This window comes from Coenobita brevimanus, chromosome 63, assembly GCF_032717465.1.
Source record: "Coenobita brevimanus isolate Jiangsu-jjx chromosome 63, ASM3271746v2, whole genome shotgun sequence".
Lineage (NCBI taxonomy): Eukaryota > Metazoa > Arthropoda > Malacostraca > Decapoda > Coenobitidae > Coenobita > Coenobita brevimanus.
Genome location: NC_137016.1, coordinates 41,067,457 through 41,082,456, shown reverse-complemented (window position 1 = coordinate 41,082,456; position 15,000 = coordinate 41,067,457). Strand labels below are relative to the sequence as shown.

At 43.1% G+C, this 15,000-nt stretch overlaps 1 protein-coding gene across 1 annotated transcript in view; it reads left to right on the top strand.

Moving 5' to 3' along the window:
- gprs (speckle type BTB/POZ protein) overlaps positions 1–15,000 on the top strand; it is a 20,691-nt gene that overhangs the window by 2,275 nt on the left and 3,416 nt on the right. The window contains exons 3-7 of the mRNA XM_080275962.1: positions 1,752–1,896; positions 7,050–7,088; positions 11,968–12,085; positions 12,750–12,907; positions 13,880–14,011. Coding sequence (XP_080132088.1) covers positions 1,752–1,896; positions 7,050–7,088; positions 11,968–12,085; positions 12,750–12,907; positions 13,880–14,011 — 592 coding nt within the window. The remainder of the gene's footprint in view (positions 1–1,751; positions 1,897–7,049; positions 7,089–11,967; positions 12,086–12,749; positions 12,908–13,879; positions 14,012–15,000) is intronic.

Here is a 15,000-nt window from a genome sequence, read left to right as displayed (position 1 = left end):
CTCCACAGAATGTGCAGTTCGTAATATTGATGATGATAATAATAATAATAATAATAATAATAATAATAATAATAATAATAATCTTGCAGAAACACGGAACAGGAGATTGATAATTCTCATGACGTCACCAGAACTGGATAAGATTGACTAAGATGACGTAAGAAAATTAGATTATTCGATTGACGCTGAGAGAGAGAGAGAGAGAGAGAGAGAGAGAGAGAGAGAGAGAGAGAGAGAGAGAGAGAGAGGAAAACAGAACAACAAACTGTACGAAAAAAAAAAAAAAAAAAAAAAAAACGGTATCTGCCCAAGAACTGCAATCATAATTCCCGAAATAAAAAAACTTAAAATTTTTCAACATCCTTACCATAAACAAAAAACAAAAAGAAAAAAAAGGAGGCTAAATTCCTTTCAAAAGATGCTACGAACACGCAAAAAAATAAATTGCAAAGAAAACCGCCAGAAGTAAGTTAAAATTGCTAGAATATTCCACATTTAGGGTTTAAAAAATCGCTAAAAAGTGTAGTACCTCCAACCCAGCCACAATCCGCTACATCTGGCAACACTGCGATGACGTCACTTCCCCTCACCCGTCCGCCATTGCACTTCCTCTGACGTCACACGTTGGGAAAATTTTGCGTAACACCTGATTTTTTGCGAATGATGTAAAATTGATTGATTAGTGGCGAGAATGACGTAAAAAAAAAAAAAAAAGAATGATTAGTTAAACGAATGACGATGGTTTTTATCATTATTATCAATGTAAGTAAATAAGTAAATAAATACGCAATTAAACAAATAAGTAAATCCGTAAATAAGTAGGTAAATATGAAAGTAAATAAGTAAACAAATAAGTATTTAAATACGTAAGTAACTTTGTGTATAAATAAGCAAATAAGTAAATATGTTAAGAAATAAGTAAACAAGTGTAAATACGTATGAAAATAAGTAAATATGTAACTGTTAGTAAATAAGTAAATAATAATTAAATAAGTAAATAATAAGTAAATAAGTATATAAATAAGTAAAAATGTAAATACGTAAGTAAATAAGTAGGTAAGTAGATAAATAAGTAAAATTAATTGTCAAAAGAATAGCTGGCTCCCTTGAATAACGTGTTTTTTTTTTTTTCATTTTTTATTGTTACCTCCAAACGTGTGTGTGTGTACCTTCCAACCTAAATATTTATGAACACATCGATTTAAATTATCAAGGTGACAATTTAATTTCTATCTGTTTATCTATCTATCCATATACCTATCTATCTGTCCATCTGTCTATATATAGAACCATTTATCCATATACCTATCTATCTGTACATTTATCTGTCCATATACCTTTCTGTCTATCTATCAATCTATCCATCCATCTGTCTATCTATCAATCCATCCATCCATCTATCCATCCGTCCATCCATCCACCCATCTATCCATCCAACCATCCATCCATCCATCTATCCATCCATCCAACCATCCATCCACCCATCCATCCTACCATCCATCTATCTATCCATCCATCCATCCATCCAACCATCCATCTATCCATCCATCCATCTACTCATCCATCCATCCATCTACTCATCCATCCATCCATCTACTCATCCATCCATCCAACCATCCATCCATCCTACCATCCATCCATCCATCCATCCTACCATCCATCCAACCATCCATCCATCCAACCATCCATCCACCCAACCATCCATCCACCCATCCATCCATCCATCTATCTATCCATCCATCTATCCACAGGGTGTTCCACAAGCTCCTCTACAACTCCTACTCCCCACAGAAGAAGAAGGAGCCAATGAGTCGCGAGAAGAAGATCAAGTTGTTCCTCAAACGGTCTTCCGAACCACTCATGAACCTCCAGGGACAGCAGCAGGGCAGGCAGGGCGTTAGTACACACAGGCGTTAGTAGGACAGGGCGTTAGTAGGACTGGCTGTTAGTAGGTAGTGTTAGTAGGACTGGGGGTGGTAGGTAGTGTTAGTAGGAAGGTGTTGTTAGTAGGACGAGTGTTTGTAGGTAGGTGTTAGTAGGACGGGGTGTTAGTAGGTAGGTGTTAGTAGGACGGGATGTTAGTAGGACGAATGTTAGTAGGTAGGTGTTAGTAGGACGGGATGTTAGTAGGACGAATGTTAGTAGGTAGGTGTTCGTAGGACGGGTTGTTAGTAGGACGAATGTTAGTAGGTAGGTGTTAGTAGGATGTGGTGTTAGTAGGTAGGTGTTAGTAGGACGGGGAGTTAGTACGTAGTAAGTAGGACGGGGAGTTAGTACGTAGTAAGTAGGACGGGGTAATAGTAGGTAGTGTTAGTAGGACGGTGTTAGTAGATACAGGCGTTAGTAGGGCGGGGGTAAGTAGGATGTAAGTAGGGGGGGGTACTGGCAGTAGAAAAGGTTAATGAAAGGTAGGAACTGTATTTTGGGTGTAAGTAGACATGAGCGTTAGTAGGATAAGAGGTGGGCGTAGGTAGGAATGTTAGTGGGATGGAGGTTGGATAAGGAAAAAAATGCCCAAATGTACGTAGGCGGAGTGTTAGTAGGTATGGAGTAGGTAGAGACGGCCGCAAGTAGGACGATGAGCTTAGTAAACATGGGTGTTAGTAGGACGAAGGGGTTAGTAGACATGGACATTAGCAAGCCAAAGGAGTTACAAGACGGGTAAGTAGGACGGGGTGGTTAGTAAGAGTGTTAGTAGGTCTTTCAAATGAAAGAGATCGAAAGGAAGTAGGTGAGGTGTAAGTAGGTAGGTCAGTAGGCTTGGCAGTTAGTAGACACGGTGTAAGTAGGACCAGGCGTTAGTATGAAAGGCTGGGAGTTGGTTGGTCCGTATATACTAACATGAGGTAAGTAGAATGAAGTGTAGGTAGGATAGATAAGCAGGTGGGAAGATGGGTTAGTAGGTGGTATGTAAGTATGCCTATGTTAGACGAGAGAAGGTCAAAAGGCTGTAAGCAGACTGTAAGTATACCAGCTGCACAAAATGTTAGTAGAACAGCGTTAGTAGGACGACGGGGTGTAAGTAGGCAGGCGTTAGTACAGTGAGTATATAAAAAATCATATATTAATAAATTTCGCTTTTCCTGCCTTTAAAAAAATATATGATGCATGCTTCAAAAATTTGGCGCGAAATGTAAATATTGTTAGTCTCGTAGTCGTTGTGATGACGTCATTGCTACGATTTATTCACTATTTTTACTTTTTTCGTAGATCATTGTCGTACTTTTTAAATAAATAAACAATTCTGTGAAAATATTTTTGAATCGCGGAGAAACTATTGAAAAATATACTTTTGTCCATAGTGCAATTAGACATAAATACTCGATACTGATTCAGATTTTAAAAAACGAATAACAGTCCGTATTCAGCATTTTAAATATAACCCCCCCTTTTTTTTAGCTATATGTAAAAAAAAAATCATAATAAAAGTAGTTCGTAGTTGCTGTAACTCAAACGTACGGGTGATATAAACAAAATTTTGACCATATGTATTTTCAAAATGAGATCGCGAACGGAGAGGCAAACCCCCAATATTAATTTTGATATTACTGAAGGATATATAATGCAATAAACAAGTGGGAAAAATTTAAACTATATAATCATTTTCTATCATTTGAAATACACATGTTACGGATCAGGGGATCTGCTACCTTCGCGTCCTCATCATCGACGCTCCCAGCTCCTATGACTCACTCTCAGTTGCATAAAATCGTCTGCTAGAGTTACCCCGGGCATGAAAGGGTTAACGGTGCCAAAAATATTAATTCCCAGGCTTGTATTCTCCTAAGTTCCCTAACACCTCTTCCTTGCTGATTTATTTTTTGACGCGGCTGGCTAATATCCTTTGGTACGTTACGCAGTGTATGATGATTAAATTTAAAGTGATTTAAGTAACGCAGGAGAGGATAATGGCAAGGTGTAATAGGGAAAATAAATCGCTTAGGGAAAGGTGTTGGGGATTTACGAATACAGTCCTCAGGCTCTTATAAACCCGTCTGCCATAAACCACAAGAGTAGGCGCGAGAATGAGAGGGTTAAGAAGCGTCCGTAATTCACTAAAAGAACTGATGTCACACTCAAAATGATGTCAGGGGGCAGATCCAGAATGAAATAGGGGGGAGAGAAAATATTTAAAGGAGGTCCAATCCCTTTAAATTCAAAAACTTTTAAAAGGAATCCAATACTGTTAAAGAGAATCATAAGCCTTTTTTCTTTCTTGTTTTGTTTATTTATTTATTTATTTTTGACGAGAACCGTGTATTAAAACTTTATATGGATTATCATTTTTTTTTTTTCATAATGTATCAAACTTCATTACGAATAAATTTATTTGAAATTTCCAAACTCGTACAGCAAATCTTCGTTATGTACACACACACACACACACACACACACACACACACACACACACACACAATACACATACATATACATACATGCACAAAAACATACATACATACACAAGCAACCATACACACACACATCAATGCTATCATATAACGATGGTTTACTGTATCTATTATTCATTCTCTAAAATTCTTCCGGGAGAAAAAAATGACCTAGAAAAATATGGAGTGTGTCAAGCCTCCCTGTACTCCCCCTACCCCTCTGGATCCGCCCCTGTCTCACCCCCACCCCCACCCCCCATTGCTTGTTGTGTGTTGTCCAAATCATCAGTGTTTTCATTTTCATTATATATATCCATGTGTTGTGACATATACATCCATTTTTATATATACATCGATGTTTATATATACTCACGGGTGGCTATACACACACACATGTATGCGCTTGTGTACGTACATGTGTAGGTGTGTGTGTACACAGGGTCAAAAATGGTGTGCCACATTTCTGGACAATTTTTCTTTTTCAAATTATTTTAAGCACCATTTATTTAAAGTCATAAGATTAGTCATTATGTATTTAAACTACGGATCTCCTGGTGGGTCCTCCCCTTACTTATGTGAAGTGGACTCGCCCAAAGAGGTGGTATTCAAAACATGGGCGAGCCCATTCCATATTACTGGGAAGGCAATCACTAGGTGGACTATCTAGGGATTTCCTCCCCTCGGTGACGTGGAATGGATTCGCCCAGTACAGGTGGTATCCAAAACACGGGCGAGTCCATTCAACATTACCGAGGGAGAAAATCATTAGGTGGACCATCCAGTGATTTCCCCCAGTAACGTGGAATGGATTCGCCCAGTACAGGAGGGAACCCAAACATGGGCAAGTCCACTCTATATTACAGAGGGGAGGACGTCAATAAGCAGATCACTTAAATGTAACTTTTCACATTTGCTTAACGAATATTTACTTTTTAAAATATACACACATCTGTCTCGAGATCTGACACACTTTCTGGCACACCCTGTATACACGCACACGTACACATACACACGGGTGTTTGTGTGTGTGTATAATCACCCCTGTTTTGCTCTGCTAATTCCACGTTTATTATCAGTGTTTATATTGACGCCTTATAATTCTAGTGTCTTGTGGCCTGTGTGTGTGTGTGTGTGTGTGTGTGTGTGTGTGTGTGTGTGTGTGTGTGTGTGTGTGTGTGTGTGTGTGTGTGTGTGTGTGTGTGTGTGTGTGTGTGTGTGTGTGTGAGAGAGAGAGAGAGAGAGAGAGAGAGAGAGAGAGAGAGAGAGAGAGAGAGAGAGAGACAAAAAGGTCACTGGAGATCGATTGAGTCATGCTGAGTTAAAGGAGATGAATCCTTTACTCACGCCCCACACGATGAGTCTGAACGTGAGTCAGTGAAGGTGAATGAAAGAAAATGAGTCAGAAAGTGAGTCAGTGAGAGTGAGTCAATGAACATGAGTCAGTTAAGGTGAATCACTGAGTCGCCAAATGTAAGCCTGCGAACGTGAGTCACTGTGAGTCAATGAATGAGTGAGAGTGAGTCAGTCAGCGTGAGTCAGTGACTGTGAGTAATGGAAATGGTGAACGTGAGTCAGTGAGGGTAAATAAGGAGATGAGTCGGGGGATATTCAGTAAAGTGAGTCAGTAAAGATGAATAACTGGAAGTGAGTGAGTGAGTGAGTGAGTGTGTGTGTGTGTGTGTGTGTGTGTGTGTGTGTGTGTGTGTGTGTGTGTGTGTGTGTGTGTGTGTGTGAGTGAGTGAGTGTTAGTGAGTGAGTGAGTGAGTGTGAATGAGAGTGAGTGAGTGAGTGAGTGAGTGAGTGTGAGTGAGAGTGAGTGAGTGAGTGAGTGAGTGAGTGAGTCAATGTGAGTGAGAGTGGGCCAGTATAGACAAGGTGAGAGAGAGGGAGAATAAGAATAAAGTGAGTGAGTGAGTAAATCCGTAGAGTGAGTGAGTAGTAAAGTGAATGAATGAGTGAATATGAATAGTGTGAGTGAGTGACTGAATATCAATAAAGTGAGTGTGTGAGCGAGTAAAGTGAGTGAGTAAAGTGAGTGAGTGGGTGAGCGAGTAAAGTGAGTGAGTGTGTGAGCGAGTAAAGTGAGTGAGTGGGTGAGTGAGTAAAGTGAGTGAGTGGGTGAGTGAGTAAAGTGAGAGTGAATGACTAGAGTAAGTGATATGAATAAAGTGAGTGTAAGTGAGAGAGTGAGTAAAGTGAGAGAGAGAGCGAATAAAGTGAGAGGGTCAGGCTTTCACCCCTAAGGACCTGGATCGATGCCTCTTGTGCTGCTCATAATAAGAGAGAGAGAGAGAGAGAGAGAGTGTGTGTGTGTGTGTGTGTGTGTGTGTGTGTGTGGAGAGGGGTGTAGGTGTGTGTGTAGAGGGGGTACTGAGCTGTGTGTGTGTGTGTGTGTGTGTGTGGAGAGGGGTGTAGGTGTGTGTGTAGAGGGGGTACTGAGCTGTGTGTGTGTGTGTGTGTGTGTGTGTGTGTGTGTGTGTGTGTGTGTGTGTGTGTGTGTGTGTGTGTGTGTGTGTGTGTGGAGAGGGGTGTAGGTGTGTGTGTAGAGGGGGTACTGAGCTGTGTGTGTGTGTGTGTGTGTGTGTGTGTGTGTGTAGAGGGGTGTACTGTAGGTGTGTGTGTAGAGGGGGTACTGAGCTGTGTCGTGTTGTTTGCTTGCAGCGCTCCGGCTACACACACAAACTGGACACCATCCCCGAGGTAGGCCCCCCGCCCCCCCTCCCCTCCCCTCACCCCCTTACCCCTCCCCTAGCTCTCCCTCACCCCCTAAAAATCCCCCAATCCTTCCTTTAACTTCACCCCTCCCTACCTACCCACCCCCACTTAAATTCCCCCCTCCTCCCCCTCCCCCCCGGCTGTAGTGAGTGGTGGTAGTGTGTAGTAGTGGCCTGCGTAGTGTGTAGAAGGGCATGTGTGTGTGTAGTGTCTTAATGCATGTGTTGTGTTGGTAGAATTAGAGAGAAAAATTAAAGTTTGTAAAAGGCTAATATTAATAAGAAGTGGTCTCGTTGGGTTAGGAGGCTCCCTCGACACCTCTTCTCTCGCGACTTATTTTGGGGGCACAGCTGGTTACTTTCAATTTGTATGTTGTTTATTATGAGTGTGGTGGAACTTGAATTATTTATGTAACACGGCACAGGGAAGTAAGGTGTACTAAGTAAAATGAATCGCTCAGGAAGGGGTGTTAGGGAGCTTCCTCAACCCACGAGAATACGGTCCTAGATCTCCCTAATACTGTCACTGGGGGCAAACTGGTGTCTTCCACGAATATAATAATGATGATGATAATAATAATAATGATAATAATAATAATAATAATAATAATAATAATAATAATAATTAGAACATCGTAAAATTGTCCAAGGACAATTCTGATACAAACTTCCCACATCCACTGCCTACTAGAAGCCGAGCTATAAAGAGACCTTGAGGTCAAGGTCACTTGTGCATGTCACTTTATGTCATCACGGTCTTCAAGTCCACCAAGTTTGGCGGCTCTAACTTTAAATCTTTATGGAAAATTTGGTGACATCCGGAATATCCAGAAAAGCCCTAATTTCGACCCCGAGCGATCTCACAGAATAATCCACCGATTGGATCCACACTTCTTTCAGCACTGCGTCCGCCTGACAGCTATATTGCAGTAACATGTCAGTTTGCTAACTAAGCGGTTTCTGGTATAGCGTCCGTTTTTTTTTTCTTTCTTTTTTTTTTTTTTTAACATGCTGAATACTATCCAGTGATCTGGATGATGGACTGCCATCATATTTGGCCAGCAGCCGCCAGGTGGGTGATTAACCTCACAAAGTCTGAAGGCTCTGGGCCAAAGGGCCTCCGAGTAGTACTGGTCAGTTACATTTTAGGCGGAAAGAATACCACCAATATTGACAGAAGCAAGAAAACTTCCGAAAGGGACATGGAAAGTTTTAATAACCTGAAAAACACGTACCGTCTGGTCCCATGAATCTAGACTTCGAATATTTTGCAACAGCCAAGTTAGGGTGAAAGGAGTATAGCACCCTCAGATTACACCCTCAGCAGCAGTCCACCGTCACCCTAGATGTCCAGGAATTCTAGGATACGGACATCACTCTTATCTCAGCCGTGAGTGGCGATACAAACTAGTGATGACCTGACCGTACTGGCGGGGATGTAATGATAAAAGTGACCAACAAATCCTGGGTCACTCTCATTGGCAGCAAAGAAGTTTATTTCGGTTCCTGCCCGTCATTCATATCAGGTCAGTCTCCACCTATTAAACTACAATATTTCAAACCATTACAAAAAAGAGTACATGGATCAATAAAATGTTGCTGCAGTTACATTCGAAGCTCACCTGAACGTAAACACAACAGACTGCAGGCTACCTCGTTATTTAAATTCACTAACAATCTTTCACTATAAATATAAACCGTACGTAAAATGCGACATGACAATCGGCCTAATAACATTCCTCCGCAAACTAACAAACGTTTGGATGGAAGAACAAAAAAAATAAAACCCACAAACAAGGAGTAAATAAGTAAATAAAACAAAACCCACACAAAATAAAGGCTACCTCACTTAAAACTTTTCCATCACTAACCTCTTTGCTTGCAGTGATGAAAAGCCTGCTGTGAAGTGAAGTGAAGTGAAGGGAAGGGAAGGGAAGGGAAGTGAAGTGAAGTGAAGGGACGTGAAGTGCAGTGAAGGCAGTAAACATCCCCCACCCGCCCTTCAAGACATGGTACCGTCTTGGCAGGGGAACGGTCCTCAGCTAAGATTCGCTAAACAAACTTACGATATCTCTTCTCCCGCAGCTAAAACAGAAATTATAATATATGAAACTTCTATATTTTTCCTCTAATTATCCACAAATAAAAGATGAAAAATACAATAAATAAATAAATAAAAATCTTCACCTCGTCTCGAAATTCGTCTCTTTTTGTCTTTTTCTTTTTCGTTTTTTCTTGTCTTTCTTCCTCTCTCTCTCTCTCTCTTTTGCGAATCGAAGGCCAGTTGTCCAATCAAGCTCATGCCCTTTTTGCCTGCGACCTGACCCCACCCACCTAGCTTGACCTGGGCGGCATGTGTAGGTGTGTATACGTGTAAGCATGCGTATGGCGTTAGTTCTTTTACTTTAACTAGAGAGAGACTGACGGGGCTGTCTTGTGGGCTTAGGAGGCTTCTTAGCACTTGTCCCTTGGCTATTTATTCTGTACATGAAACCTTACTATTCTCTAACTTAACATCTATAAATTTCAGGCCCTTTACTACGTCTTACTTTAATGCTTAAGAGAGAGAGAGAGAGAGAGAGAGAGAGAGAGAGAGAGAGAGAGAGAGAGAGAGAGAGAGAGCATCAAGGCGTTACCGTAGTAAAGGAGGTTAACGCAACAGAAAGGGAAAATAAATGTCATCGATCCTCCTAAGCCCACACCGACTGCCCCACCACCCCCTTGATTATTTAACTTTTTAACTAAACTAATTCCGGTGCCACACGTCCAAGGCCAAGGCAAAATAAACACGAAAAATCTCCTTCTCCATTAAATAAACACATTACCTCTTTGTGTTGAAACTTAAAAAAAAAAAAAATCCTTCTCTATTAATTAAAATAATAATCTTTTATATGTTCCTCTCTCGTCTTAGTTACCTGTCGAATATTTAATTTTTCACCTGTCGTGTACACACCTGTCGAATACTAATTTTCCACCTGTCGTATTTACACCTGCTGATCACCTGATTTCTATTTGTAGCATATACACCTGTCGAGTGTACTTAACATTCCACCTGTCGTATATACACCTGTCGAATACTAATTTTCCACCTGTCGTATAAACACCTGTCGAATTCTTATGTTTTCCACCTGTCGTATATTTACACTTATTCAAAGACTATCAAAATTGCTCCTGCAAATTCTTCCAATCACTGTTTATATATATATATATATATATATATATATATATATATATATATATATATATATCCGAACTACAACCACGACGCCACCACTTCAAACTCTCCTATAAAGGTGGTAACATTCCTGACTCAGCATCTCTCATGGATCTGTAAATCTGTACACTCTGTAAGTCTGTGTGTTAACTATGGCGACTAAACTCAGTGTGTGCTTAGAAGTAAACAAGATTTAAATCATTTTGGCGGGCTCTAGAACTCTATACAGTTATCTTAGACCAATTTTCTATTCATCAGGCTCTAGGAGTATAATTATCTAACTGGTCTATTTTTATCTTAGTTTTTATCACATTTTTTTAGGATAGAAATAGTGAAGTGTTTTTCTAAGTACAGGAATAAGTGCTGGAATATTTTTTTAAAGCCTACCTATTTTTGAAGAATAATGTAGAATATATGATGAATTAGTAATATTTGTCTTTTTTAATTTTACTTCATTTGTAAAGAATATTGGAAAAACTTGAAGTGATTTTTATACTAATGATATTCTTAATTTTTATCTTTTTTTTTCTCATTGTTTTTGCTTTATTCCTCTTGTTCCTTCATATTTTCTGCTACATGACTATTTACACCTGTTCCTACACACACACACACACACACACTTGAAATCCTGACACATTAAATTCATGAGAACACACACACACACACACACACACACACACACTTGAAATCCTGACACATTACATTCATGAGAACACACACACACACACACACACACACACCTAAATCCATACTTCCTCTTACTCCACATCTACCCACACCCATGCCCCTCCACACCTGACTCTCATACTGTTTCACACATACCCACACACCTGCCTCTCAGAACCTGCTCCACATACATCCTATCAAACATTCCACACTCTCCACCCCTCCCCTCACACTTTTCCTCCACATCTGCTCTTCCACAAACACACCTACACTTTCAACACTCCCTCCACACACCTGACTCCACACCATGTCCATATCTGACTCACCATCCAACGTTTCTCCTCATAATCGTTCAATACATTTTCTTCCACACCTCTTTCCAAACCTACTCCACACTTACCCCCACACCTGACTCTTCCACATCTTCTCTCCACACACCTGGCTCTTCCACATCCTCCCTCCACACACCTGGCTCTTCCCCACCCTCCCTCCACACACCTGGCTCTTCCCCATCCTCCCTCCACACACCTGGCTCTTCCCCATCCTCCCTCCACACACCTGGCTCTTCCACATCCTCCCCCCACACACCTGACTCTTCCCCATCCTCCCTCCACACACCTGGCTCTTCCACATCCTCCCTCCTCACACCTGACTCTTCCACATCCTCCCTCCACACACCTGACTCTTCCACATCCTCCCTCCACACCTGGCTCTTCCACATCCTCCCTCCACACACCTGGCTCCTCCACATCCTCCCTCCACACACCTGGCTCCTCCACATCCTCCCTCCACACACCTGACTCTTCCACATCCTCCCTCCACACACCTGACTCCCCAAACAATCTATACCTTCTTTCTATCCATACACATTCCAAATTTTCTCCCACGCTCCTCCCTTCCACACACCTTCCTCTTCCGCCTCCCCTCCTTCACACACACCTGGCTCTCCACACACCTGTCCTCCACACCTGGTCCTCTTCGCCAGCCCCAGGGAAACGTGCACCAGACGCTGATCGTGGAGGAGTTTGAGCCTGACGTGTTTCGCCAGTTGATTGAGTATATCCACACCGGCTGCGTCACCCTCCAGCCCCGCACCCTGCTAGGTGGGTTAGGTGGGTTAGTGGGTGGGTTAGGAGGTGGGATGGGTGGGTTTATGGGTGGGTTAGATGGGTAGGTTAGATGGGAGGGTTAGATGGCTTAGGATGTGGGATGGGTGGGTTGGGTGGGGTGAGTTAGGTGGGTGGGTGGTTTAGTGGGTGGATTGGGTGGGGTGAGTTAGGTGGGTGGGTGGTTTAGTGGGTGGATTGGGTGGGGTGAGTTAGGTGGGTGGGTGGTTTAGTGGGTGGATTGGGTGGGGTGAGTTAGGTGGGCGGGTGGTTTAGTGGGTAGATTGGGTGGGTTAGAGTGGGTTAGGTAAGTGAAGTAGTGGGTGGTTGGGTTAAGGGTTGGGTGGGGTGGGTTAGGTGAGTGGGATGGGGGGGTTTGGTGGGGTACTAAACAATTTACTCATTAATTACCCATCATCATCACAATATACCCACCACATATTGTTTCATTATTCATCTACCACTTCCTCACTACTCATCATTTACTCACCACTTACTCATCATTATCACCACTTATAACACCCATTTACTCACCACCTACGCATCACAATCACCACTTACCATTAACACAATTTTTCGTCATTTACTCATCACTAGCACCCCTTTCCCATCCCTTACTCACCCCTTACCCATCCCTTACTCACCCCTTACTCACCGGCAGGGCTGATGAATGCCGCGGACTACTACGGGCTGGACGAGTTGCGGAAGGGTTGTTCAGGGTTTGTTCAGTGCTGCATCAACGTGGACACCGTGTGCGCCCTGCTGGCATCGGCAGAAAGATACATACAGTATAAGTGTACGAAGAGCATGGTGCAGAAGGTGGGTGGTGGGTGGATGGATGGATGGATGGATGGATAAAAGGTGGGTGGGTGGATGGATGGATGGATAGGTGGGTGATGGGTGGGTGGGTTGATGGATGGATGGATAGAAGGTGGGTGATGGATGGATGGATGGATGGATAGGTGGGTGGGTGGGTGGGTGGGTGGATGGATGGATGGATGGATAGAAGGTGGGTGATGGGTGGATGGATGGATGGATGGATGGATGGATGGATGGATGGAAGGAAGGAAGGAAGGAAGGAAGGATGGTGAGAGAGAGAGAGAGAGAGAGAGAGAGAGAGAGAGAGAGAGAGAGAGAGAGGGTATAGTAAATACAACAGATAGATAACTAGATATGGATAGATAGATAGACAGACAGACAGAGCACCTGACGATCCCTCAACCCCAGGTACTAACGACCCTCCAGCCCCCAACGACTTCCATAACGACCCTCCAATCCCCAACGACCCCCCTAACGACCCTCCAACCCCCAACGACCTCCATAACCACCCTCCAGCCCCCAACGACCTCCATAACCACCCTCCAGCCCCCAACGACTTCCATAACGACCCTCCAGCCCCCCAACGACCCCCCTAACGACCCTCCAACCCCCAACGACCTCCATAACGACCTTCCAACTCCAGGTACTAACGACTCTGAACTACCCCCAGGTGCTTGCGATCCCCCTAACGACTCTCCAACCCCCAACGACCTCCAAAACGACCCTGAATTACCCGTAGGTGCTAAAGACCCCCTAAACGACCCTAAAACTCCCTTAACGACCCTCCAACCGCCCTAACGACCCTCCCAACGACAACCATAACAACCCTCCAGCCCCAACGACCTCTAAAACGACCCTCCAGCCCCCAAGGACCCCCAACCCCTAACGACCCTCCAACAGCCCTAACGACCCCCTAATTACCCCCATTAACGACCCTCCAACAGGCCTAACGACTCCCTAATTACCCCGCAGGTGCTGGAATTCGTGGACGAGCACGGTAACGAGGTGCTTAATCTGGGCTCGTTCACCCTCCTGCCCCAGCACGTAGTTCGACTCATCATGGCTAGAGAGGAGCTGAGGGCGGACGAGTTTACCAAGTTCCAGGTGAGTTTATTCATCGTTTTCTTCATCTAGGTTATTCATCCGGGTCTCTTCATTCACCTCATTAATCCAGGGGTCTATTTACCTGTCTTATTCATCTGCCTCATTCGTCTATCTCGTTCACTGAAGGAGTTATTCATCCGTCTTGTTCAACTGGTTCACTGGTTCGACTCATCATGGCCAGAGAGGAGCTGAGAGCAGACGAGTATACGGAGTTCCAGGTGAGTTTATTCATGGTTTTCTTCATCTAGGTTATTCATCTGGGGTTCTTCATTCACCTCATTCATCTTTTGGTCATCCCCTTTATTCAACTGAGGCTATTTATCTATCTTATTCATCTGCATCATTTTTCTGTGTCGTTCCTCTGCTTCATTCATCCACGGTGTCATTCATTCAGAAGTATTATTCACTCTTATCTCACTCATCCTGCCCCTCAGTTACCAGCTTTCTGTATTAATCTATCTGTATCTATCACACACACACACACACACACACACACACACACACACACACACACACACACACACACACACACACAATAGGTAAGCAGGGGCAATTCACTGACTCACCCCGTCCACCTCTACTCATCCACATCCTGTCAGGGCCAAAAAAACCGGGTCACGTGTAGCCATCCACTCACATGCTGCAGCTTACTCAAGATTTCCTCACCCAGTATCACTCACTACCTCATGATTCTTACTCATTCTCTTTAATACCACCAATACTCACTCAGATACTCATGATTTTTACTCATTCTCCAATACTCTAAGTCTTTATTCATTACCTTAAATTCACTCACTCTCTTTACTCACTGTCTCTCTTACTCATGCCTCTTATTCATCCACTAATATGCACAAGTGTACTCACGGGTCTTCTTACACACTCAACAATGCCACTCCTCTCTCTCTCTCTCTCTCTCTCTCATGCTTCTTACTCACCCTACTCATTATCCTAAGTCGACCTCTTCACCCCGAGGACGTCAATTAACTTCA